We start from the raw sequence: 27680 nt of genomic DNA, 5'->3' as shown, positions 1-27680 counted from the left end.
AGATTGTGTTTAAAAGTCAGGTCTGTGCCAGAGAATCACCAAGTTTAACTAAGCCAATTCTGCAAAAAATGAAAATGGTCAAGTATCCAACCAGAATTCTGCCAGAAGAATTTTAATGCTGCTCAAAGAACATCTCAAAGAAATCTTACAAAGTCCCACATTTCCATGACATTGGTGTCCATGATGTGCCACTGTGTGTAATAACAGAATTCCATTTAAATAGAATAGCAAAATATGACAATAATGATAATAATGGTTAAACATGACTATTTCAGTTTAGTACACTGTTTAGAACAGTTACTGGGTGCCTCCTCTTCAACTCTCCATAAATTCCTGATTAGATTTTCAGACTAGGAGTCTCTTAGAGACCATCTCAAAGAATCTGACCAGCCAACAAAGCAAAGCAGTTCATTTGTGTGAGGTCTTTCAGAATCGACCAGTTAACACGGCACAGCGGATTTGGCGGAGATAAGAATTCTCCTTGTATCACTCAAAACATCACAGCCCATTTCAGAGAGGTCTTTAAAGACCTCATTAGGAAACATGACAGAGCCATGGAGACGAGGTCAGGATATTAACAGTGACAGAGCTGTTTAAGGAGCCATTAGGCGACGGCAGGTCGTTCAAGCAGCCGCTAATGAGGTTAAGGAGGGAGATTTGATTAGCAGTAACCCTCTTCCCTAACTACACACACGCCATCACCACCACTCTACACAGTTGTAATCAGACTGTTTCCCACAGCTAGTCACTTCCATAGCTCTATATACTGGATTACATAGATTTTTGAATGTATATTCTGTATACCACTGCCTGTGAGACACTTGGCCTTTGTCTCGTAGTGGCCTTGTTAGTAATCATCTTTTGCTGCATCTAAAAAGAAGAGTGGTGGCAGAGGATTTAAATACATACGAATAAAAACATTTCAGTCAACTGCATTATCTGCACAGGTGCAAATCGCCCACCTGTGTATTTTGTACACAGTCTGTCCCCATGCTTTAATAAAAACCTTAAGTTATTTAAATGTAGGCTACTGACACTGCTGATTTGGCACTGGTGGACAAGACGTGCAGATTAACAGCGAATTAGTGTCATTTTATAGAAAATGTTGGTAAGCTTACACAAAAACACAGAAAAAAGTGTTACTACATTAAGAACTGTATTGCACATAAAAATGTTGATCCTCTTGGTCAGAAAAACGGCAGGGTAGAAAATTATTTACAGCATAACATGAGACAAATAAATGCCACCATAAAAAACAACCACATATTTATGAAATTATAACATGCACAGCAATCTGTGTATTGTGTCGCAGTTGTCCCGGTTGTTATGATACCAAATGTTTGCCCTTGATAATAAAGAAATCCAGGAATTTACAGATACATATTTGCCAAATGTTTGTGGACAGCCCTTCTAATAAATGTATTCAGCTACTTTAAGTTACACTCATTGCTCATACAGATACACAAACACAGTAAAACAAAAACAATAAATATAGTAGATATATCCTCCTTCCCAGAGTCCTTTGTTGCTGCAGACCTCTTGAACACGCCCCTCCAGAGCACCACTGGGTGTGAAGGGTGGAGTTAAGCCTTTAACACTTGATGGTGTTCAGTGTTAACTTAACACTGGTACTTCATCTCTTTGCAACCAAAAAAACAAAACTGAGAGAGCTCTGATTAGTGTTGAATTAACCAGTTCATTATGAGGATGGATGAAAACCAAGAAGTTGGACATAAGGGATTGCCATCAGCTACAGCCACACCAGCTTCATACCACACTGCTCCTGTGTCACATTAAAGAGCTGTTTAGAATAATGGGACATTAAATTTGGTCAATCCAACTCAAACTAGCAGTGATCAACCATTTACATTACTTGAAAAACATAGATAAATTAGACTGAATTAGGTTTGCTTGGCTTTATCCAACTAAACATAAACCAGCTTCCAGCTACTAAACAGACTACTAAACACCAGCAGTTACCATCTGCTGAAACACTGATAACATAACTCTGCATTAGCCATCATTGCAGCATTCTACCTAAGTAAAGCCATACTCAGCAACCCAAAAAAGAAGCAAGTTGCTTTACAGCCTTTAACATAGAAAGCAAACAATCCTACTGAAAACCATAATTTAAAATGCTTCAAGAGAACACATAGGGTGAGATAGCGTGGGGTGAATGACAACACACTGATGGTAAGTGAGGGGGAAAGACACACCCAGAAGGGAAATAGATGGTGCCAGGAGCAAATGGGAAAGGTGTGAGTTTTACTCATTATGGTAAGACTGCCCAAACGCAAGATGTTCATTACTAAGCCCCGGAAATTCACTCTCAAGCTTCAAACCGTCATTGGCCAATAAAATCTCTTTTTGTACTGTCTATATTTCTTAGAGAACTTACAAAATCAGCAACACACTGCCTGGAGAAAACCATGGTCAGAAATGGGCACAAACAAGCACTCATCACTAACCTCGTTACATCCAAGGGCCAAGGGTTACCATGACAAGTCTAAGGTTGCCATGACGAGGAAAAACTCCCCTGTGGTTGCTATGGAGACAGACTTTAGAGAAGCCCCTCTCAGCAGGGTTAAGGCTTCGGCTTCAGCTCTTAGAGCAGGCCTTCTGCACATCTCCACTTAATGCTGGAGGAAGAGACTCCTGTCTGACATCCGTCTGACCCAGCAAGATGAAATCCACAGCAGATTTAAGTCTGGAATCAGAATGCAGTCTGTTATGCTGAAAGCATGTTTGCTTGTTTTATTAATCTGATTGGATTGTATTGGGCAGAATAGGGGCTTATAATTCCTTGCTAAAATATTTAAATGTGGTCCAAATGGCTTGGAGCGTTTGGACTTTAAGGGAAAGATTACTTGTCCAGACCTGGCTTGATGGCCTGTCAGCTTTGGCTGAGTGTTTTATATGGCCATAGTAAACCTACCACAGGCCAGCAAGCTTTATGTGTGTGTGTGTGTCTGTGTGTGAAACACACGTGTGTTTTCTCTGCTGCGTCGCTTTCATGGCTTTGACTGTTTGACAGGCAGATGTTGTGCTTCATCTGGATGAATAAGGCCAATAACACAGCGTGTTCCTGTGTCTCTGCAGTGATGGATAAGAGTACTCGCTCTGTCACTGCTGTGAACAACTCTCTACCTGCCGATCCACAGTGCCACACACCAGACATCCAGCTGCCATGTTAAACATCCCACAAAGGAACTCTTTCAGTGTCAGTGCAGAAGCCCATGCTGAGATCCATCCATCCATAGTCTCCATGCATCTTAAGTGTTTATATTGCTTAATTAAGTGTAATTTAATTGGTTGTAAAATCACCATGAGACCGTCTCACTCATTTCCCATCCTGATATAGAGCCTAATGACAAGTCAGATTTACTGTAGATTAGTGTGATTACAGATAGCACAGCATGATGGCTAAAGAGAGTCCTTAAGGGCAATATAGTCCACACTATGGATGCTGCTGAAAGATGTCTGTGTATACACTTTTTAAAAATAGAGAAATATTTAGTTTGGTTTGTCAGTTTGTATTCAGACGACAGTGTGGCAGCAATAAAGTGCATAAAATCATACAGATGCAGGTCAGCAAGTAACGTTCACATCTACCTTCAGAGTGAGGAAAAACATGATCTTAGTGATTTTAACGTGGCGTAATTACTGGTGTCAGATGGACTGGTTTGAGTGCTTCTAGAACTGCTGTTCTTCAGGACATTTCAGCACAAAAGTGTCTACAGTTTACTCAGGTGCAATAAAAGAAGAAAAAACATTTAATGAGCAGCAGGTAATGCCTTGTTGATGAGCGAAGTGAATTGAGAACAGCCTGACTGGATAAAGCTAGCAGAATAGCAATGGTACCTCAGTTAATCACTCCACATAATTGTGGTGAGCACACCAGATGGCAAAAAAATGGCAGCAGTTTTGACAGGGACCAGTAGATTACCAACATGCTACTAACATAATACAGTATAGTAACATATAGTAACATATCCTTAAACCTTTTTATAAATACAGAACATAACATTAGTCTCAGATGTAGCCTGAGATCATTACTCACACCATGTCTTATAAATGGTGATTATCAATGATGAAAGACACCCACACTGTGCCCACACTGAACCTACAGACAGAAAAACACACAGGACACATTAAACAACGTACAGCTCTCAATAACAAGCAGAACACAGGATTTACAGTAGATAGATTCTATTTCCCTTTGCTGCTGCAGACCCCTTAAACACACCCCTCCAGAACTACACAGCATGTAAAGAGTGGAGCTAAGAGCTAATCCTTTAACACTCCTGAAATCAGGATTTAACTGTATTCAGCGTTAATTTATCAGACAGAACCGGGACTAGTGTTAAATTAACCAATTAATTATAAGAATGGATGGATTGGAATCTGGGATCTGGCTACTGCAGCCTCCATACCACACTGCTCCTCTGTCACAATACATTACGTTCATAGTATGGAGCTGTTTTCAGATTAAATGCAAAAGTCTGTTGAAATTGGTTCATTTATGGCCAAAATGTTTGATTTTACAGTAGAGAGATGTATTTAACAGTGAAGGGAAAAATCAGAAAAGCATCTCGGAATGCACACCTTGAGGTACACGGGTTACAGCAGCAGAAGACCATGCCAGGTTCCGCTTCTTTAGCCAAGAACAGAAAGCTGAGGCTGCAGTGGACGCACGGTCACCATAACTAGACAATTGAAGCCTGGTCTGAAGAATCTCGATTTCTGTAAAGGCACACAGAAAGTAGGATCAGAATTTGGTGCCTATACCATGAATCAGTTGAGAGCAGAGGGAGACCATCCCCAGTACTCATATAGAATTTCTAATAATGAGCTTGGTGAGTTATATTTTCTGCACATTTCCGAGCACATTTCACACATGTATTTTTTTTTAATTGAAGAAAAAGAAAAAAAAAAATAAATAACAAATTGAATGTGCCCATTTGCGACATGTTAAATTAAGCAAATAAACAGTAATTAGGCTTTAGAATGTGCAGAAGTGTGTTCTCTATAAAGGATGGGAGTAAATTCCATCCTTAATAACAGCATGACCTGTGGTCTACAACCCTTTTAGTTAACCTTCAGCCCAGCTACATCTGTGCTTAGTGTCCATGGGGGAGAGGGGGAGAGCGAGCGGCAAGTGCACACTCTCTCACTCTTTCTACAAATAGCTCTCCCAGATGCAGCTGAGTGGCTGAGGGACAGGCCGCTGATGTGCTGCTTTGTTTGTTCCTGCTGTCACTTTTAGGAGACGACCTTGTATCATCTCACCTGGCTGCCAAACCACACTGCAGCAAGCACTGCATTCACAGGCTGCACCTTCGCTACTCAATAACATCACATTAGCAGATACCAGATAGCGTTGCTGCCATATGAAAAACCCAAAACTCAATCTGTTACATCATTTGGAAACAACTGAAATGATAAGATCTGATTACAGTAGCTTGCAATAAAAGTTAAGAACACAGGGCCTCATTTACTAACCCTTTCTAAGGGGGTGTCTTCATAAAACCCACTTACGCCATTTTCACAAAGATTCTGACATTCACCATTGTTTTCTTATTTGGAATTTGTTCAGTTTACAAGAACAATGGGATCCATCATTTTAAGAACTTAGCTGTGAACAATTTAAGATATTGGTGAATGAAGCCCATTGTCTCTTAGTACTAAGCTTAAAAGCTTGCGCAAAATAAACCCACCTGGTACATAAAAACAAGCAGCAAAGTGGACTTTATGTACTACATCATGATTGTCTCTCAAAGCTCATAAATATATTCATTTTAGAATAATGATAGTGTACAATAATGGAGTGTGTTAGTTATTGTGTTAGTAGAAAGGCAAGTGGAGATTGGTAGGCCCACTGGTCTTAACCGTGCTTAAAGGAGTGTTATAAAAGAAGCAGTGCACAGAGAAGAGTGTGTACTTTCATATACTATTAATGTATGCAGGCATGCTGGGGAGTCAATTAGATCTGTTTGCGCCCACTGTGAAAAAGATCTGACAGTTGGAACCCCCTGGAAATGTGTATTGATAAATAATCCATCATTTCTATCTGATATAGGTTGTATACTATACTAATGCCCCAATGACATCACTAACAATAACCTAAAGCAGGGGTGCCCAAACCTGGTCCTGGAGATCTACCATCCGGTAGACTTCAGATTTAACACACCGGACTCAAATATCCAGGTGTCCCTGAAGACCTCTATTACTTCTAACAGACGTGTTAGATTAGAGCTGAACTTGACATTCTTGTCCTAAAGTAGTCAGTGGACAAAAGACAGTACCTATAACACATCTGCTGCCTCAGCATCACTGAATGCTTTTTGATTACCTGGATGGTATCAGCCTGAACTGTTAACACATGGATTCAAGCTGTTGGTGCCAAATTCTGTCCCTACCATCTGTGTTCCTCAGCAGAAATTGAGATTCATCAGACCAGGCTATGTTTTACCAGTCTTCAACTGTCCAGTTTTGGTGTACCTGTGTCCACTGCAGCCTCAGCTTTCTGTTCTTGGCTGACAGAAGTGGAACCCGACATGGTCTTCTAATGTTGTATCTCATTCACCTTAGTAAGGTTGGGCATGTTGTGCATTCTGAGATGCTCACTACAGTTGTACAAAGCTGTCGTCTGAGATACTGTAGCTTTTCTGTCAGCTTCAACCCGTCTGGCTATTCTCTCTTGACCTCTTCAACAAGACGTTTCTATCTGCAGAACTGCTGCTCACCAAACTAAGCAAACTCAACAAACTCTAGAGACTTTTATCAGTTACATTTCTTCTTCTTTCCTGATGCTGCAAATGTAAGTAATACATTCAAAGCAAGACATTTTGAGACATTACGTGAGACATAATTCATATAAAAAATTCCACCACATTTACTGCTGCCAATAACTAATTCTTCATTGGATGTCTAGACAAGTGCCATTGAATGCAGACTCATACTTGTGCGTTACTGTAATTGAAGCATGCTAGTGCATCGAAGAACAGACATCTGGTTGCTAAGTAGAATTCTTGAAGTGGGCTTCACCCAAATGAAACATTGATCAAAGAGGGAGAGGCCTCTCTGCTTCCAGTTCTTTCAAATTCCACCCACTAGTTTGAGGTTTGGGTAGCTCATGTGTCTAATAAGCGCTGCTCCTCCAGCCCTCTCGCTGATCTGCTGCACATAACGCTCAGGGGTCTAAACTCAGTCTTCACCAGCTAGCTAACAGCACTTCGATAACGTCTCTGGTTCTTTCTGTTTCCTTGATTTAGTCTGAATTATCACTGCATTCCTGTCAAAGCGGACACAAAGGTTTTTCTACAGGAAAACAAGCTTTAACAAAGCTTTAACAAAGATTTAACAAACAAGCTTTAACAAAGATTTAACAAACAAGCTTTAACAAAGATTTAACAAAGATTTAACAAACAAGCTTTAACAAAGATTTAACAAACAAGCTTTAACAAAGATTTAACAAACAAGCTTTAACAAAGCTTTAACAAAGATTTAACACACCGGACTCAAATATCCAGGTGTCCCCGAAGACCTCTATTACTTCTAACAGCCGTGTTAGATTAGAGCTGAACTTGACATGCCTGTCCTAAAGTAGTCAGTGGCCCTGAATGGATGTGGAACTTTTGAAGAAGCTGTTATTGTCAAAAGACAGTCCCTGTAACAGATATGTTACAGATACAGATATGTTACAGATACAGATATACAGATATTACAGATACAGAGACAGATATGTTACAGATGTGGCCAGATATGGCCTTTTTCTGAACATTGTCGACACAAGTCTTATTGATTTTCTAAAGTAACCTATTGGAAAACAAGAACATACAATTTTATGTGCTGTTACCTTTGTTTTTTTTATTTATTTTGTATTAAATAGCAAAACAAATACGTAGTAAATAAACAGCAACTGTTCTTTAAACCTTGCAGAAGTGTGTCTCTAGAGAATGTGAGCCTACAGTATTTTACTTTTTTAGCAATTTCACCAGAGCTACCAAAATGTTTGATGATAGCAAAACGAAAACTTTTATTCTGCTTTTTTTACTTTAATGACAGTTTAGCAGGTGGTATGGTGTCCTGGTGGTTAGCATGTTTGCCTCTTAGTGTGGAAGTCTTGGGTTCAAGTCCCTATTATGGTGATGTTCCCTTATATAGTCCAAAAACATGAAGATCAGATAAATTGGTTACTCTAAATTGCACATGGATACCTGTATGCCCAGAAATCAATTGGCACTCTGCCCTGGGTGAACCCTCCTAGTGCTCAATGCAGTTCTCAAGGTGAATGGTCATTTCTGGTTGAGAGGAGGCAGAGTGGAGGCTTACACTAATGATAATACACACACACACTCACACACACACTGTAAAAACCTAAATCATAGCATATTCAACCTCACTTTAGTTATTTCAGATATCTGTCCAGAGTGTGGACCACTACACACACGCACACAAAGTGATTCAGCTGCAGTGTTTTAAAGGTGCTGGGGGCTGAATGGTAAGGGAAGTGAGGTCAGTCCAGAATGTCTCATTACAGAAACTGTTACAAAACATAAAGTGATTTTACTTCAGTATTGATCAGCAACTCATCTTATCTAAATTGTGCGTTCAGAGACTCATATCGGCCTTTAAAATCCAGCCTTTAGTGATCTGAGCTGATAGAGGAACTGTCACCAACAATACAGGCAATAGGGTTAATGAGTTAATTAGTTGGATCAGGTGTGTCAGAGCCAGGAAAACACTGAAATATGTGTGCACTGGAAATAAAGACAAGGAAAGAGATTTTAACATTGGTGATGAGAGAGGGAGAGGGTTCATGCCCCCTAAATTACCAATCGCTGTCCCCTCGCCCCTAATCATCTATCTTAGTCCAACGTTAATACTCAACAGTACCCACCTTCCATCACAATTAGACCACCATCTGGGGCTCTGCACTAGCACACAGATGTCTATGAGGGAGACAGAGCTGTGCAGTTATACTTTATACTTGTTAGAATGAAAAGGCAGGCTTGTATTCGACTGCTTTTTTCAGCCCCACATGAAAGGGCAGATGCCACTTTGAGGGTCCTAAACGTTCAGTGTTTGTTTTTCGCTGATGAATCAAACAGAAGCTTAAGATAAGAAGACATAGATGAGTTAAATCAAAAATGGCTCTTTGCTGCTCTAGAATAAAGATGATATATTTAGTACTATGCGAAAATTCATCTACAATAATACACTATAAAATTCAGTGCCAAATTTCTGAACCTAATGTTCTGTGCAATGTCACAGTTCCCTGATTAGGAGACTAGGAATAAAAAAAAAAAGAGGAAGCTTGGTAACATTAAGAATAAAGTTCTAATCAATAAAGAAAACATGCTGAAGGCCAGGGGTGATCAGATCCTGAGGCAGGTAACAAGAACAAGGTGTGCAAAGAAGTCAACACATGCTCTTAAGCAAACGTTTTCTACAAATGTTAGTCAGCAAGGGGTCTGTCTATTCTTGCTCTAGGAGTCTTCATTGTGCTTTAAGTTCTTTGATATTTCTGGACTAATGTGTTTAAGACTTACCTACAGATTTTGTCAATGAAGTTTAGGTCAGAGAGCACATTTCTCTGCGCAGTTCCACTGACGCACAACCCCAAAGCATAATAGACCCCCTCCATTCTTAACAATTGTCATGGTATTCTTTTAATGAAATGCTGCTCCTGTTTTTTTCTGAACACACCTATGGTTATTGTGGCCATGATGACTTTTCCATGCAGACCATGTTTTCATAACCAAGCAACACTGCACAGTAGAACTTTGCTTTGCCTTTCTCAGTCATTCAGTACCAAATTTAAGTTCATCTTAGAGAGCCAATAAGCAAGCTTGTTCAAAAAATTAGACTAGTGATTTCTTTCTCTGAGTGATAATAAAAGTGTGCATTAGCATCAGTATGTTAAAAATTCTGCTTGATAATTATTTGAGGACGCTGCAGATTTGTAATATAGCAGTTACAGAATACTGACAGTCATAAGGCTAATTTGTGCTCAGCGTTCAGTAGGGATATAAACTTACAGCAATTCTGCATTCATTCTTTGGAAATTGTGAGGGCAGTGTTGTCCGTTGTTTAAGCAAAACAAGGAGTATAAATGAGCTTTAATCAGTATTTAAAGCTACCCTGATTGTTTTGCCAGAACACCGGGACCACACTGACCTCTAAAATTCCTTTTCCACTTTGTCTAACAGTGCACTGAACTTACGACAAACCAGAGGGCATGCTGACGTTTTGAGAGGGAATTTATTGGTTCCTCCTTGAAGTGCTGTCAGTATCACACTGTGTGGCCTGCTCTGTGGATAAGAGGTCATAGTGTGGTGCTGCAGTTGAGTTTATATCACTTAAATCACTTTTCTTGCCACACCCCAGTTCCCCTGACTTTGGTCTCTCCCGGATCTGGGCTGTTTTCTGTTTGGAGAGGATCAGTTCGGCGCTGCAGCTCCCGACTCACACAGTTACGGCCTTGACTTCTTCCCAGCTGCCACTGTACAAAATGAGACTCTTACTTCCTAATCTTTATTTATTCCAGCCTTCTGTGTCTCCTCTGATGAACTTTTGCTTCTGTACATTCATATGAAATGTACCGGCATTGGTGGTAGAGGTGATTCAGATATTCCCTCCACACTGCATCACGCTGCACACTTCACTTTGTTTTTTATGTTTCTTTATTGAACCAGGTGCTAGGGTCTAAGGTTCACGCTGGTGTATGTACTGAACCACAGATCACAGGTTGGTTATGCATCTCAGATTGATGTGTACTGTAATAATGAGCTGCACACGTCCAGCACAATACATCCACACGCTGAAAGAGGTGCAGTATTTGGATCTACTGCTGAAGAGCTGCATGTTGATTCCTGATGGTTGCTGGATGTCACTTTGATGAAGCACCATAGCTTACCGTGTACCATTCTCCATTTTGTGTTCTCCAGAGCGGTTTGCACGGCAGCAAAAGCATTTCTCCCTCTTTTTTTCTGCAGTGGTAGTGTTCGTTGGAAACACAAACGGTCTCAGAGGTCCCAAATTGATTCAGTAATGTGATAGCAATCTCCTGTGAAAAGAGCAGCGCTAGCACTCCCTTCATCGCCCGCCCGTGTGTGTGCGCGCACTTGTGTGTCCATGTGTTCGTAGGTTTGATTGCGTGTACAGTAATGTGTATGGTTGTGGGTATGAACCAGTAAGACCCAGCTAAACCAAGTGGCAGGATTAACTACATGAGCAGGCAAAATAAATGACCGGTGAGGCACTCTTCACTAAGTAGAAGTTGAAGTAGTACAACGGTTAATGGCGCTACCTGCTAGTGAGCTACCATGCCATGTGGAGGACTGGGGTTCAAATCCTGGTCTAGATGTCATGCTGCATTACACCAATAAAACTCCTTACCCTACATTGACTTTGCACGTTGCTCTGGATAAAAACTGCCATAAATGTAATGTAAATGTAAAACAATCTTAATCCAATGAATAACTGTAGATTAACTGGTCATTAAGGAGGCCCTAAAATGGAAAACGAGAGAGAGAAAAAGAGAATAATAAAAATTCAGTACATGGAATTGACATATTGTGAACCTAAAACACTTTTATTCCCCTAATTCCAAAAGCAAAACCTGTGTAAATAAAACAGTTGCAAAACTAAGAAAACACAAAACTGTTATGGCTCATTATATGTACACCACCCAAATTAACATGGCTTACTTGAAACTAAAGAGGACAGCAGCACTACAAATTGGGAATAAGTCAACATATATGTTTATTTTTCATTGTTTTTGTTACAGTGCTAATCTTAGCTAAGCTAGTCTAGGACTGTTTCTATTGTGTGCCTTTTGGGTGGCATGCACAGACAACAGTAAAGCTAAAAGGTTTACTTTTTTCACAAGCCAATAGTAAACAGGCCTATAATGTAAATAGGCCTATAAAACTGCATTTGGACATTTTTCACCCCAACCAAAGTTAAATACCTCCTACTTATCCATCAAAGACCAACATAAAACACTCAATAAATGCTTTGACACAGTAAATATGTCATTTATAAAAGCATTATATTAATAATGTTGGGTTGTAAACATTCTGTGGCCAATACGTTTTAGGGTCTAAGTATATTACTGTCATATACTGCCCATCCTTTGTTTTAATGACAAAATAGCCCATTTTCCATCTCAGAGGCCTCTCTCTATCATTGGAAGAATCTTGGGGATGCTGTGGCCAGAAGAGTCAGTAATTATTGGTGCATTATTAACAATGTTTTCATCAATGTTGATTAAACCATGGGTCACTGACAAAGACAGATATTTCAGTCAGGTTCCACTGGCCATATCATAGTCTATTAACCAAATATTAAGCTTAAAATATTAACAACCATTAACGAACCAGTAACACTTACTAAATACAGTGATATTGAAAAATACAGTGATATTGAAAAATATAGATCATCATGGAGAATGGAAAATGAACCCATGAAGTGCACTCCATGTACTTCACTCAGCTCACCGAGCCACATGAGAGAGAGCGCTATGGTGCAGACCACAAAGCGATAAAATCTGATGTAACAAATCAGCAACAGTGCCGTGTTTACTACGGCAACAGTGTTATTACTTAAATGTCAGGATTGTGCTCTCAGTCCATTAAAAATTGAGTTGAGATGACACTGAGAGAAAGTGTCTGTTCTTGGCTCTGGAGTGTTGTGGGTTATCTGGGGTGCCAGGGGAACCACACACCATCTCAGAGAAGGAAGAAAAACAGAAGGAGACATATGGATAGAGATGATAAAGAGAATTAGGAGAGAAGAGAGACATTTGTTACTTTTCTGCACTGATCTTTCTTAGCCTTACGAAGACTTTTTATTAAAAGTCAAGCTTCTCTCTGTCTGCCTAGATACACTGATCAGCCATAATATCAAAACCATTGAGAGGTCAAATCTGTTAAGGAGCCAAACTGTGATGGCTAGATGACTGGGTCAGCACATCTCCAAACATCAACAGACCTCAGGTTTTTCTGGTATGCAGTGCCCAGTACCTACCACGATTGCTCCAAGAAAGGACAAACAGTGAACCGGCTACAGGGTCATTGGCACCAAGGCTCATTGATGTGATCCATGGAGGCCCTACTTCACAACTTAAAGGATCGGCTGCTAACATCTTTGTGCCAGATACCACAGGACACCTTCATTATTAGCTAAGTGGTTGTAATGTTATGGCTTATCTTTGTATGTGTATGTAAATACTGTATGTATATATAAGATGGAGCAATTCAGTCTTTGAAGATTCACTGCATATGTATGTAGCTGATAAGCTCTCTCAGCAGGAAAAAAAACATTCCTCTACATGCATTACCTTCCCAGCAGGGTTCTCTTGACAACACTGTTTTTGTGTATGTGTGTGTGTGTGTGTGTGTGTGTGTGTGTGTGTGTGTGTGTGGTTGTATGTGTGCATGAAATCTTGCAAGCCCCCGCACTCATCACGAGTGTGCAATTCTCTTAGCAGGACAAACAGCAAACCACTTGAATGTTATACAGGCTCTTTAGTGTTGGAGGTTTGAAAGAAGCAGCAGTTAGAGGTGATCTGATGCACAGTTGACTTATCCATGCTCCATCTACTAATGAACTGAACCATGACAACAGTTGTGCAAATGAAATAATTTAAGATGCTTCCCTATGTCCCTGTATGATGTTTATTGTCCAGGTTAAAATATTGAGCTCTAATGCAATTTTCCACATTAGCCTGATTACACCACAAAAACACCTTTTACACATAGAAAATGATCATTCTAAAGTTTTTTTCATGATGAATGGACCAATAGAAATGCTCCAGAATTAAATAAGTACATTCAGGTACATTAAAAAGTACATTCACTGTTATTGAATGTTAAGAGTTTTTCTCCTTTTTCTCCCGTCTTCTCCGTTAATGTTGCCATTTTGGAGATACAAAGATTTTGAGGGACAGTTACCATGTATTTTTGTAGTATTTAATGATGCAATTAATACAAATGAAATAACAGATATTCCATATTCTTTTTTATCTAGAAATAGTGCTTGATCCCATTTTAATGTTTTTAACATGCCCTCACCAACTTCAGCTCAGCACAGTGGGACGTATAAATAACAAGGAGAAATTTTCATCTGGAACACCCTTGCCCTTGGTTAGACTAGCTTCAGCACGCTAATTAGCTAGCTACGCAAATCGTGCAGTGTTTCTTGAGAAGTTGTTTGGCTATAAGCTTTTGATTAAAATCACGATGTATCTTTTTTCTGTGTAGCCTTTATCTTTGTCTTTCAGGTTGGCACAGCAAAGTAATAGACAGTCTAAAGCCCATCAAATCAAATGCCATGGTTTTGTAGTTTTGATAGTGCTTCTTCTTTGGGAACTGCATCAGGTCGCAATGATTTCTTGGCAAGTTCTGCTGCCGAAGTCAATACTTGTGTTCATTCGAACCCTGACTCCTTTGAGGGCTCATAAAACCATATTTTCGTAAACTGAAGAAGTAATGGATTTTAAGAAGGTTTTAAGAAGGAACTGGGGTTTCTCGAGGGGAAATGGTCAAGGCCAGGTGAGCAAAACAGGCGGCTTTGTTAACGCCGTTGTACAAAGAGATCAGAATTTTAGTCTTATCCCTTCCATTGAAGCTTAGAGAGCACTGAGAGTCATCTGAACTACTCATCAGAGGCTTTTTCACAAATCAGCTTTAGTGCACGCTGTCAAACAGGAGACATCAAATACTACATTCTCATCATAGAAATATTTCCTTTTTTTTTTTACTCAAGTTGTTATGCTGATGATATAATGTGTGATGGAAAGTGCTGTATTAAAGAAACCAAAGACTGCATTAGTATTATGAGTATTTTTAAGTCTTTGATGTCTTTGGTTGGGCCTAAAATGCTCAGATGCAATGTTACATGCCCATTTACAACCCTGCTATTGCCTCAGAATTAAATACACAAATTGTCCATCAGCACAATGTGTTGTTAGCAAGCTGAAGATATTGTAGCTGCATTAGCTTTTAGCTTTGCCCCCACTCGCTTCCCACGGTTTGTGCTTCTCGAGTCTTACCAGTGAAATGTCTAGTGCCAAACTTCAGCTCACCCTTCTGTCATACTGCAACAGTAAAAACAGTCATGCGTTACAGTCAGTATTTCTGTGACTAGCAGAGTCTGGAAGAGATGTGCTGCTCTCCAGTATCAACGACGCCATATTCTCCTAAAGTCATGTTTTAGTACTTTGTCAGCTTTGACTGAAGCTTTTGCTGGTGAGCTGGGTAAAATTCTGAGTGTAAATTTAACGAGTCATGACTGTTACAAAACAGTCTGAAGGTTTTGTAATTGGCTCGTTTTTCATCCCTGTTTTTGTTTATGCAGACGCAGCAGTGTTTGAGGTTCATGGTAACGAACTCTCATTATTCAAGTATGCCAAAGAAAATAGTTTTCCATTAAATTACAAAAGAATGCAAAGCATTGTCAGTAGTGGTCTTTTCTTGTGGCGTGATCACATAAGCAGAGAGCACATCGTGTTTCTGATTACAGTCCTGATTCCTCTTCTTGTCTTCCTATAGAAAGCACGACTGGCCAGAATGCGCATTTCCAAGACAGGGAGCTCCAATGCCTTCCTGCACAGCAAACGCAATGGCATGCTCAACCAAGCCCTAGAGCTAACGGTAAGAAACTCGCTCGCTCACACACACACACATACACATACATACATACACATACACATGCACTCTTCGTACACAGCAGAGCAGCACTATCTGTAAAAGCAAAGATTTTCCAAATGCTTACTGACCCCAGACGTGGACGGCTGGATGGATGAGTGAATGGATGGGTGACTCTGAATAGAGAGATAGCTCTTCAAAAATATCACGGAGAATGAAAGCAGTAAGAGAAAAGCTAAGAGCAGCCTTGCATGCCAGTTTGAGCATGTGTGTGTGTGTGTTCCGGTCTGAGGCTTAACCTTTAGCCTGTCATTGCATTTCCTGGAAGAACGGTGCTCCGATTCTCCGAATTTATAGAATCCAAATCAGTCAGCATGTAAAACAGTGGAAAGGGAGAAGATAACCATACGCAGGCCATGCAGAGCAGAAACAGACGCCAGCTCTCTACACACACAGTGTACACCCAGCTTTCAGCTTTCAGCATGTTCGTACTCACAAATGAACAGAGAGAGCGAGCCAGAGACTGAAAAAGAGAGAGGGAGAGCGGGGGAGAGGGGGCGAGAGAGTGTAAAACTTGTGTCAGAGGCTTCATTAAAGCTGAAGTGTCTGGGTTCTCTGGCTGCAGCTGGTAATAAGGCTGTGAAATGCAGGATAAACCAAGCGCTGTAGATCCCACATCCAGATCCCATTTTTAAACACCCTGTGGATTTTTACATGCGATTGTGCACAAGAAGCTGAGGATCGGGGGTCTCTTTCAAAAAATGATCTGTTTTAATGAATGCCTCTGTATCCGTATCTTTCTCTCCCTCCCTCTCTCTCTCTCTCTCTCCCTCTCTCCCTTTCCACCCACAACATCCCTCCTTCCTCTGCTGGTTTAATCAAAGGCTAATGAAGTCAGACCCGAAGTCAGACACAAACAACAATGTGAATTTAAAGCTGAATTAATGAAGGACCCTAACTGATAGGGTTAGCCTTCCTTATCAAAAGTGCTCCCTCTCTCTCTGCTATTTTCTGTCTATTCAACTCTATCTCTCTTTCTCTCATGCTGATCCTGCCCAGTAGAATAATAAGAATTTTAGAGGATTGAGTGAAAAAGGCAACAGCATCTCCGGCTATAATGTGTGTCCTACATGTGTGATTGTTTGTGTGAAGTTCTTACCACAATACCACTGTGCTCATACTGTACAAGATCTGTGGGTGGCGCTAACACTCAGTAAACACCATTGGTTGAAGGGATGAGCTGCATTTTTGCTTAATTACCAGTAATTAGGGCTGCTTATGCTGAATAGAAATTCAGAGTTTTTGTAAAATCAGGCGACGTCCACAAAGCTCATTCATTTGGGCAACGATTTGTGGAGATACAGGGGTGCTTGGTTCACAGCTTAGCAAGGGATTACTTCTGTACAGTGCAGCGCCTGCAGATAATAATGAGATTTAACTAAAGTTCAGTACCAGAGACTTGAGACTTGCACCCTAGAGAGTCAAGATTTGACCTGGACTTGCATGAAGTGATTAGGGAACACTGCCAGACACTGCCACTGGGATTGTACTGTGTCTGAGGGCAGTGGTGGCTCAGTGGGTTGGATACCCAGGTCCATTAAGCTGCCACTGTTGGGCCCTTGAGCAAGGGCCTTAACCCTTTCTGCTTCAGGGGGGCTTGGTTGACCCTGAGCCTCTTTCTAAGCTGTGCAAGGAGGAGATTTTTTTTTACTGTACAAGTATATCTGTCAGACAGAACAGGTGGCATACTCAGCAACAGTAACAATATGGCACACTGCCAAGTCCATAAGTTTTGTGATTACTAATATAATTTTATGGGTATGGACAATGAGTTTTGTGTAGGCACTAGGTAACAGCCCTTATGATTAAGAACTAGATAGCTGTACTAGATAATTTAACATAAGTTTATGGAGGGCTTGCATGCATGATGCTCACCTGTTCGCCAGCCCACCTGTACTGCTCAGTCTCTCTCTTGTGCTTTCTCTCTTTCTCTCTCTCAGTTTCTTGGCCCACTCACAGCTCACTGACTCACTGCTGTTATTTTGATACGTTCCCTCTTGAAGCCGAGCAGCATGGAAATGGGAGAGAGCATAGGGTTGTGTGTCTGTGTGTGTGTGTGTGTGGTTTTGTGTGTTTGTGTGGCTAAGGGGCTCAGAGCCTGTACCTTGTGCCGTAACTCATCAGGCCGTAGATGTGTACAGCCGGTGTGGCATTAGCGAGCGCTCCGGTGTGTTTTGAAGGCCAAATGAAGTGCAATAGCTCAGCCGAGCGTTAATGTCAAACAGCGCTCTAATTTACTGCCTCTGCTGCTGCCTGCTGAAGGCCCGGTGTGTGTGTGAGTGTGTGTGTGGAAACTCACACGCTGTTTCGCAGCCTGTTTGCTCTCCGTTCTGTCACGTATCTACCGCACTACCGGGACCACAGTGTTACATAATAGTGTTCCTGGAAGGAGCCCGGCCTTTCAAAAGCAGTAAACCTCTCTCTCCATGTTTTTGTCTCCCTCTCTCACCCCCTCAACTACAGCAACTACCTTACCGGATGAAACTTTCAGATCAGGTACTGAGACAGAAAATACACACACCCTCTCTCTCTATCTCTCTCCATCTCCCTATCTCTAACACATGACTATTGTGATTTATAATTAACCTGTTATATGTTTCTGTTTCTCTTCCCCTGTGTTTCCTCTCATTCCTCTTTTTTGCAATATTTGTGTGTGTGTGTGTGTGTGTGTGTATGTGCACTTGTGTATGTCTGTGTCCTCTTTGTTGCAGAGCTCCACAGGTGAAGAGCGACATCTGAATAAAACAACTTCAGTAATAGAGAGCCAACACCACCACCTACTGCACTGCCTGGAGAAAACCACGGTCAGAAACACACACAAACACACATACACACACATCGACACACACACGTTTTTATTTATTGTCAAACTATATGTTGTCCAGTACATGCACTATATGTCCAAATGTCTGTGAAATACCCTTTCTTATAAAACTCTTCAGTTACTATAAGTTGTACCCATTGCTGACACAGATGTGCAAGTGTACACACACTCCTTGTCTAGTCCCTGTAAAGAAGTATTGCCAATTGAATACTGAAATATTGGAGCACATGTTCATTCATTGTTTCTTTCTTGGAGTAACACTCTTCACTGTCCAGAGAAGGCTTTCTACTAGATTTTGCTGTGAGACCATTGCTGTGAGGATTTGATTGCATCCAGCGACAAGAGCATTAGTAAGGTCAAGACATCATCCTAAACACAAGAGCATTGGCTGGAGCACCATCATTCTAGAAAACACAGTTCCACTGCTCCACAGCTCAATGCTGGGGGGCTGTTTACCCCTCTAGCCCATGTATATTGGCAGTACTTTTTCACTTGATCAGCTCTGTGTGCATTTGCACATCTATATCAGCAGTGGGTGCAACTTACAGATGCTGAATGCATTCATTAGAAGGGGAGTACACAAATGTGTGACTCCATTTGTGTCGTTTTTAACTTGTTTGTGGTAAGAATTCATAATAAATAGATAATCATAAATGCTCCAAAAATCATATTTTAATGTTAAGATCTCTCTTGCATACATGAACAAGTACAGATCTTGCAGATGTATACTGAACAGTTAGCAGGTCTGCTTTCTCTCCACGTGTGATGTTTGCTGTTTTGCTGATGCGTACACAGACTAGATTGTCCATCGTGGCATGCAGTACAGTGGCCATACATTATAAATAGAGATATGGCATATAGCTATCCATTACGAGTGCAGATATATGGGATATGGAATTGCTCACTGAGTGATTTGCCTGCAGGGTGGAATAGCAGATATAGCAGAATTCTCCTCGTGCTCTCCTCAATGATGGAGCGCCATTCAGTCTATAGAATTATTGCTCCTCCGTAATGTGTTTTTCACACCATTTTCATGTTTTCATAAGCACCCAGTATTCTACAGACATGTGAGGGTACTGCAAGTGTCAAGGCAAGAGGCTGTTGAGATTGCTGAGACAGACACCACTGAGAAAAAGAGGACAGGGATTATCGGACTGCACGATGTGGAAAGATAGGACACCAGCCTGCATCATTCTGACAATAATTTGGCTAATTTGCATATTACAGCCTTTTGTTCCAAATGGCAATCATAATTATCGATTACCAACTAAACTATGTGGACAAAAGTATTGGGACACCTGCTCATCCCCAACTCCGCAACTCATCCCAAAAGTACTGGATCGAGCTCCATTATTCCAGAGAACACTGGCTTTAGGCATGGTGGCAAATGTTAAAAATGGTGCCAAATGTTAAAAAAATTACCATATTTACCTGCCCCAGAGAGTCCTTTTTTTATTGACAGTACTTCTCTACAGGGACTAGACAATCTGTGTGTGTATGCATTTGCACATCTATGTCAGCAATAGGTGCAAGAGGTGCATTCATCAGAGGAGGTGTCCACAAACATTTGGGCATATAGTGTATATTGCCCTAATAAAGGAGTGTTTAATAAACTTAATTAAGTAATTGATTAATTAATACCTTTCCAATGAATCAACAGTGATTATTTGGCACTGTGCATGTAAGGCGTTTTGCCACTGACCTCTCTCTCTTTCTCCCTCTTTATCTCTCTCTCCCTCCCTCTCTGTAGAATCATGAGTTTGTGGACGAGCAGTTGTTTGAGCAGAGTTATCTGGAGAGTGGCCTTCAGAGTTTCCCCTCACGGAGCCCCTCTCTCTCCAGCCGAGAGGGTGTCACAGGAACCTGCTGCTCGCGAAGAGCCAAAAAGACCAGTCAACCCCCAAACGCGGCGCACACACACCCACATACACACCCCCACACACACAACCTGCAGGAGCTCAGCGCCATACATATCCAGTGTGGAGAGCAGCAGACTCTCAACACCAGGTAACACATACAAACACATGATCCCAGGCCAGTCAAAAGTTTGAGCACCCATTACTAATTGAACTTCTCTCTCTCTTTCTCTCTTCACAGTCGTTCCAGTCTCAACATGATGCCAGATGAAGGTCTGAACTGTAAGAGCAGCAGTCAGGTGACCACAGCGATCATCAGCATCCCCACCCCACCTACCAATAACTCCCCCAGCAGCCCCGAGGCCCCTTCCAACCCTCCCTCCAACTCCAGCGTGGGCGTGGTGAAGGTCTCAGCGCTGTGACTGACACGGCCTGAGAACCAATGGAAAGGCAGAGAGGGGAGGAGCACTCAGGACGAGAAAACTGTGGAGTAGCCTGCCCCCTACTGGCAGAAAGATAGCACTGACTCAGACTCTCAAACTGAACAACCGACAACAAGGGGAGGTTAAAAAAGGATGATGGAAGAAAGTGTGTGAGGTGTGTGTGCGCGACAGAGAGAGTGTGTTTGTGTGAGAGAGATTGTGATAGCAGAAGAGCCATATGAATCAATCTGTCCCAAGGTTGATTAGACGAGGATGTCAAGAGTCACTTTGCATCAAGCACTTTTTCTTTTGTTTTGTCTTCATTGTCTTGTTTTGTGTCTCATTTTCTCTATATTTTAACCCAGAGCAGGTTGAGAGTTGGGCCACTTTCACAAGCACATTTTGGTATCTGTCAAAAAAAAGAACAAAACACACACATTAGCTTTGCTGATTTGTTGTAGGCATGTTTGTGAATGGGAAGCTTAACTCATGAATGCTTGTAAGCAAAAACACTTATTTTCAGTAATGAAGTCCCAATGTGTTAGCTAGCAAGTTTGCTAACATCACCTCGAGATGTGTAGCTAGCGGATACATTTCTGTCAAAAACTAGTGACTAGCAACTGTGCTACTGCAGCCCAAGTACAGTACAGTAGCTAATAGGTTACTACTTACTACAACAGGAACAAGGCCAGCTCATCATCTGCCTTGCATCCTTTTATCTGTGCTTTATTGACAAAAGCATTGGGACACCTACACATTACACCTAGAGGAGCTTTAATGGCATCCCATTCTAAATAGGCATTAATATTGAGCTGGTACCCCTTTGCAGCAGGTTTGGAGCTCTGCAGTTTTTGAGTCAGCAGAGCATTGGTGAGATTTTTCTGCACTATGCGCTGTTCTGACATTTTGTGACTGAGCTGCTGTGGCTCCTAAACGCTTGGAACGGAGGATTTTCAAGAACTGGCATCCTATTACAGTACCATGCTGGAATTCAGTGAGCTCTTTAGATCCACCCATTCTTTACAAATATATGGAAAGGCAGATTGCATGGCTAGGTGCTTGATTTTATAAGCCTGTGGCAATGGGACTGAATGAAACACCTGCATTGAATGAGGTGTATCCCAATACTTTTGTTCATATAGTGTATTGTATCTCTAAATACGTCAGAGATTCACTCTTGTTCATTGGATTACTCACTTGTTCTTAGGTCTTTTAGGTCTTTTCACAGCCTCTGCTGTGATATCCATACTAGGAGTACCGTGTAAGTCTCTTCTTAGCTAGCTAAAGACCCACAGTTGATGGTGTGTGTCATATGCCTCATGGGCTCATGGTCTTGTTCACACTTCACCAAGTTGCATAGTGCGGTAGCAGACATTCCAGGCCAGAGTGGTGATGACAGAGACACCATTCTCCCTATTACAGTCAGTGGAGCACCAACATGGTTTTGAAGCTGGTATTTTAAGGTACAGTTGTTACATAATGTAGCTTTAATTGACTAATTAGAAGGGATGTCTGGAAACATTCATAGGAAGCTCCTTACAAAGCTGCATGAAGATAAAGGGGTCTTCTTTTTATCATAATCACACATCAACATACATGGATGCCTGTTATCTGTGAGAACACACAGTTTTTATGGAAATCAATGGCAAATGATGCAAAATGACCAAAATGTCCTTGTGAATGCAGCCTTATGTACCAGATCACTCATAATAACTTATTGTTTGACAGCAAGATTTTATGTTTTGTTATCAACTAAGCAAGATGACTGAGGGTTTTTTTTTTGAGTTTCTCTTTTTTGTGTGTGTATTGTTACTATTATCTGTATATCAGCTATCAGTTACCAGGACATCATATGCAGCCTGTCCAAATCCTTCCCATCTCATGATTATTATTGTGCGTAAGTCCAACTCTAAAACAACAATAAAAAAAAACAGCAACAATAGGGTTAGTGTGAAAACGTGAAGGTTTTTACATTTTTATTTGTGTGAGTTTAAGAGAAATATAGAGCAGTGTGATGTGTTAGGATCTTACAGTGTGTTTGTGTGAGTGTGTAAGTGTGTATGTGTGTGTGTGTGTGTGTGTGTGTCTGAGTCATATCCCCGTAAGCTCTCAGCGTGCGTCAGCCTGGAGCCTTTCACACAGTATGTGCCTCTCTTGGGGGAAGGAGCTTTTTTTCCTCTTCTCTAATCCACTTCCCCTCTCTCCTCTTGGGAAACTGTATCCTTCTCTGGGTCCAAGATGTTGAGCGGACAGCACAGCGATACAGTATCAGTCTGCGAATTGTCAGCAATCACCTTGCATAATAGAACCAAAAAAAAAAAAGAAGAAGAAGAAGAAATATGAAAAAAATAATTCACACTATCTGTGACTATAAGCACAAGGCATTTGCTGAGAAGTTGCGAGTAGGATATGTACTAAGCCTTGGTTTATTTGTGAATATTGTTCATAGGATATTTTGTAATATTTGGCCATTTGTTTGGCAAGAAAACCAGTGCAGCTGCCATCCTTCTCCTCTCTCACTGTGGTCCAGTGCTGCCCTGTCCTCCCCGTGTCACTAAAAACCACGCTTTCGATAGTTGTTTTGGTCCTCAATGTTGGTTTCTTTCCTGCTCAGTGGACATTTTATTGAGGAAAAAAGAAGTAAACCTTGTTACGTGTGTTTGTGTATTTTACCTGCATAGAAACTTGCTGTTCGTCACCCTTCAGAGTTGAGTTCTTGTTTTCTCCTAAAGAAACGGACTGTCTCTAATGAACTCAGCCGTGAATCGTTTGCTGCCATGGCGACAACATAAGCCAGGACGAGATTGTCTGACACTCCCATGGACCAATCAGATCTCTGTTTCGTTGCTCAGTCCCTTTGTTCTGTTTCTCTGTCGACATAATGGCCATTTTAGGCTTTGCCAATCAGATCGTGTATGTGTGGGATAGCAGATTAGAAAGGGAGCCACTGAACTGGCTTATGTTCCATGTTTCAAACTCAGATGCTTCATTTGAGCTGTTCTTTAAAAGTGTTTGAAGGGATTGAGGTTTTTATTTCTCCTCACCTAACATCTGTTTCTCTGCTTTGAAATCTGTTGATTTATCTAAGGTGTTCTTTTCTTTTTTTATCTGAGGAATCTTTAAGGCCTGAGGCTCTGATTCTGATTCTGATTCTGCGTAGAAGTGTAACCTAAGGACAGCACTGTCCAATAAGTAAGTCATATAAACATCAAAGTTGAAAATAGTAATAGAAAAGAAAAGAATGCTGTTATGAGAGAACCTCATTATTTAGTTTATGGGATTGGGGGAGAGCAAGGCACATGTTTTACTAAATCATTTTAAATACATTTGAGCAAGATGGCTATTTTTATATGAGTAACCCGCACATCTATGTAAACTATGTTTCCAGCACCTAGTGTTAATGAACAATTCAGTGATAATCAGAGAGTGCAAATGTTACAACTTACCCCATAGACCAGATCAATTGGAACTGAAGAAGGTAGGTGGGTTAGAAGGTTAGTTTTAGTGTAGTAGTCACTAAAATCTTTGATGAACTGGTAACATTTTGAAGTAAACAAAGCCTCTATATCAATCAAACAGAAAATCTCATGTTTTAGCAAATCCTAACCAACAGTTCATCTGTCTTTCATAACAAAAAAGAAAAAATCTTCAGTGTTGCCTGTGCAAAGGTTTGGCACCCTTAGCGTTGCAAGACGAGGTCTCAGAGCTTAATTAGCCAGTTAGGCCTGAGGCATGTCACATACAAGTTTGCAAATACAAACTGTCAGCTGAATGAATCTTTCCAATATTTCAAAATTATTTGACTCTTCAAAACCTGTACTAACGCTTCTCAAACAATGGCTCTTCTAAACAAGTGTGTAAAGACCTGAAAATGGCAGTAATTGATGCCCCCAAAGCAGAGATCTAAGCTTTTTTAGGATTTTCACTACACCATGTTTCTACAGTGTGGGCTGTTCCTAGGAAAAAAACAAAGTTACTCAGGGGAACTGTGAAGGACAAGATAAGATCTGTAAGACCAAGAACACTCTGAAAAAGTGAGAATTGCTTATATGCCGGTAGGACCGGCAAATCAAAACCCTCATATGACTGCCAAGAATCTACATGACAGTCTTCACTGAAGTGTCAAAAGAGGGAAAGCGTTCCTGGGACCTCGTCTCAAAAGTCCACTGTTAAAGCATACTACAGAACATCTAAACAAGCCAGATGAGTTTTTATCCTGTGATGAAAATAACATCTTGCCAACCGCAATGCATGGAGGCGGATCTATCATGCCTACCCGAGGAGTCAAACCTCAAGACTCTGTAAGATGCTTAAACCTTTGCTCAGGCCACAGTGATTGTTTTGTATTTTTGATGACACTGTACATTAGGATTTGATGAAGATGTTGTGTGACTACTACTATTATTGCTGTTTTACTGCTTCTCACTTTTTCTAATAAGGACCAAAAGAAAGAGAGTGACCAAAAGTGTGTACTATTCAATTTGTTTTTGTGCCGCTCCCACCTCCCACCTCATTTTTGACCCTTTCCTCTTTATGTCACTGACACCTGTGCAAGTGTGCAAGCTAATCAGTCAGCCTAATCATCCGGAGGATGTGTTACCAAAACTGTGCAAAAGCCTTTTTTGTGGCTCTGAAGATACATTGTTTTTTTCATGAGGGTGACAGTGAAAGTGTCAGAGAAACACCAGCACATATAGTAAGGGTTCTTTCTTCATTTTTAATCCAAGACCACTGGTTCCCTGTGTTTGACTAATGAGACTTACAATGACTACAGAAAGGCACAAAGCTGGATCTTTCTTAAACTCGACCAGCAGAGTGTTTCATACTTTTCTGCACATGGTTCATCAGGGATCTAGAAGGCCCAAGAGCAAGTGCTTTGAGATTTCACCTTATGTTGTCTTTAAATTGTGCTCTGAACTCAGTTTCAGCTGTTCATCTTCCATGACCCACTGAAGAGGGGGAACAGTTGTTGGTACACTCTAGACAAAAAGTGTTCTGTACAGTATGGAAATGGGTTCTTTGACTAGTAATGATATATAGAACAACTAAAAGGTGCTATATAGAACCATCTATGAAAGGTGTTTCACTAATCCTGGAGACCCCTTTAACCAGGTCAAGAACCTTTAAAGTATGATCCCTGACTTGTCATGGTTTTATGTAGAACCATTGCCTTTACTAAAGAACCCTTGAAGAACCCTTTTTCCGAAGAGTGTAGGAATCTCATTCACTACCAAATATTCCCTATTTTCGGACATTCATCACCCTGAGTCTTATTGCTTTAGGATAAGATTCATTTTAAAAAAGGAAGTTCGTGGTCGTTCGTTTAGCCATGCCCAATTGTTCCATTGGAAGATATTTAGACGATGAACACTAGATCTACCATAACACAGCTTCAGAGTGTTAGGCTGTAATCTTGTGTTAGGAAATGTGGTGTGTATTGTATAAGACACCTCATGTTTGTTAGTATTAAGGGGGAAAAAGCACATTATTAGCTCTAGGTAGAGGAATATCAGGGTGTCCATGCCACTCATTTCCACAAGACTCAGTTTGAAGTCTTTATAAATTAATTCTTTAATATTATGAGATTTAAAAAAAAAAGAAAAAGAAAAAAGGTTTATGGCTTAATTAGACGTTCCCATTTTAAACATCCCGTCTGTGTCCTGAGCTCTTATGACTAGTGTTCAGTACCACATACCAAAATAAAGCATTTGTTAAAGATCTTTGCAGGCAGCTGTGTAATACGGTTTGTAGGTTCTTTGCTGTTTTAACTCTGATTAATATGAATGATCTCACTCCGTTCTGTTTCAGCTGTAACTTCATCAGCAGGACTTTAGTTTGATACATATCCCTCTGATCAGAGAGAGAACACCTCTTCTGGTTCGCATATGTGCTCAATAATGGAGTGTGAAGCATCAGAGAACATGCTTTTTCTCAGTGTGGGTGTTCTCTCAGACGTAGTATCAGCTTTTTAATGAAACCCGAATCCTGTTCATTCAACTGTGAACTCATTAGGTTCAAATGTGGCTGCATAGGAACATGAATCAGATTGATGGTTAGCGTAGATCTGTGAGAAAAAAAAAAAGGAATTTGACCGATTCAGAGGACTCAGTTACTTGTAATATTCCAGGGTCTGCCGGGAATATAGTCAGATGTTCCATTCCTGTCGTGTTTAAGTGTAAGTACACTCCCTTCAAGTGTCCAGAAAGGGGTCTGTTGTTCCATTCATGTCCCAAAGTGAAGATCTGTATCCGTCTGTCTACCTCCTCCTCCTCCTCATTGTCTCTGTTTTTATCTTTCTCTCTCTCTTTACGCTTTAGTTCATATGGTATTCTTCTCACGCTGTTCTGTTAACCCTACTTCTTTGCCTTCGCTGTCAGATGTTGAATATAATTTATGATCTTGTCTTGTCACAACTGTGAAACGCCTGATAAATGATCTGTAACTGTCACTAACTCGTTTGCTGTGTGTGCACTTCTTAAAACTTCAGAAAATCTTACCATCACGATTACCATCCACGACCAACTTCAACAAAAGACTGATCCCGAATTCAAGGTTATCAAGAGAAGACCTGGCTTTCAGTGGCTTAGCAGTCTAATGTGCTGCCTTTTATGGCCTGGGGGTCGCAAGTCTGAATCCTGATCCTTGCCGCTTTGCCATCATCGCAATTGTCCGTGCTCTCTCTCTCTCTTCATCGCTCTTAAGCGTTGTTGGCTGGCTCAGGCATCTGTTACCTGGTGCAGTGGACACCTGGCTGTCCAACATGCTGCACTGGCGGCAGTTGACGACTTCACTGTTGATTCACATAATAATGCTTGTGAGTGTGATGTAGTGTTCAGAAGTATGGAATCAATGGGCCTTAGTC

General features: G+C 40.9%; 1 protein-coding gene across 3 annotated transcripts in view; it reads left to right on the top strand.

The window, feature by feature from the left end:
- kcnd3 (potassium voltage-gated channel, Shal-related subfamily, member 3) overlaps positions 1 to 27266 on the top strand; it is a 151733-nt gene extending 124467 nt beyond the window's left edge. For all 3 annotated transcript variants that reach the window (XM_072681618.1, XM_072681616.1, XM_072681619.1), the window contains 5 exons: positions 15561 to 15662; positions 18180 to 18212; positions 18428 to 18520; positions 20291 to 20547; positions 20638 to 27266. In XM_072681618.1, the coding sequence (XP_072537719.1) occupies positions 15561 to 15662; positions 18180 to 18212; positions 18428 to 18520; positions 20291 to 20547; positions 20638 to 20818 (666 nt within the window). In that variant the 3' untranslated portion in view covers positions 20819 to 27266. The remainder of the gene's footprint in view (positions 1 to 15560; positions 15663 to 18179; positions 18213 to 18427; positions 18521 to 20290; positions 20548 to 20637) is intronic.
- Positions 27267 to 27680: the final 414 nt, after the last annotated feature.

This window comes from Salminus brasiliensis, chromosome 6 (genome assembly GCF_030463535.1).
Source record: "Salminus brasiliensis chromosome 6, fSalBra1.hap2, whole genome shotgun sequence".
NCBI classification, from domain to species: Eukaryota; Metazoa; Chordata; class Actinopteri; order Characiformes; family Bryconidae; genus Salminus; species Salminus brasiliensis.
This window is presented reverse-complemented; position numbering and strand designations above follow the sequence as displayed.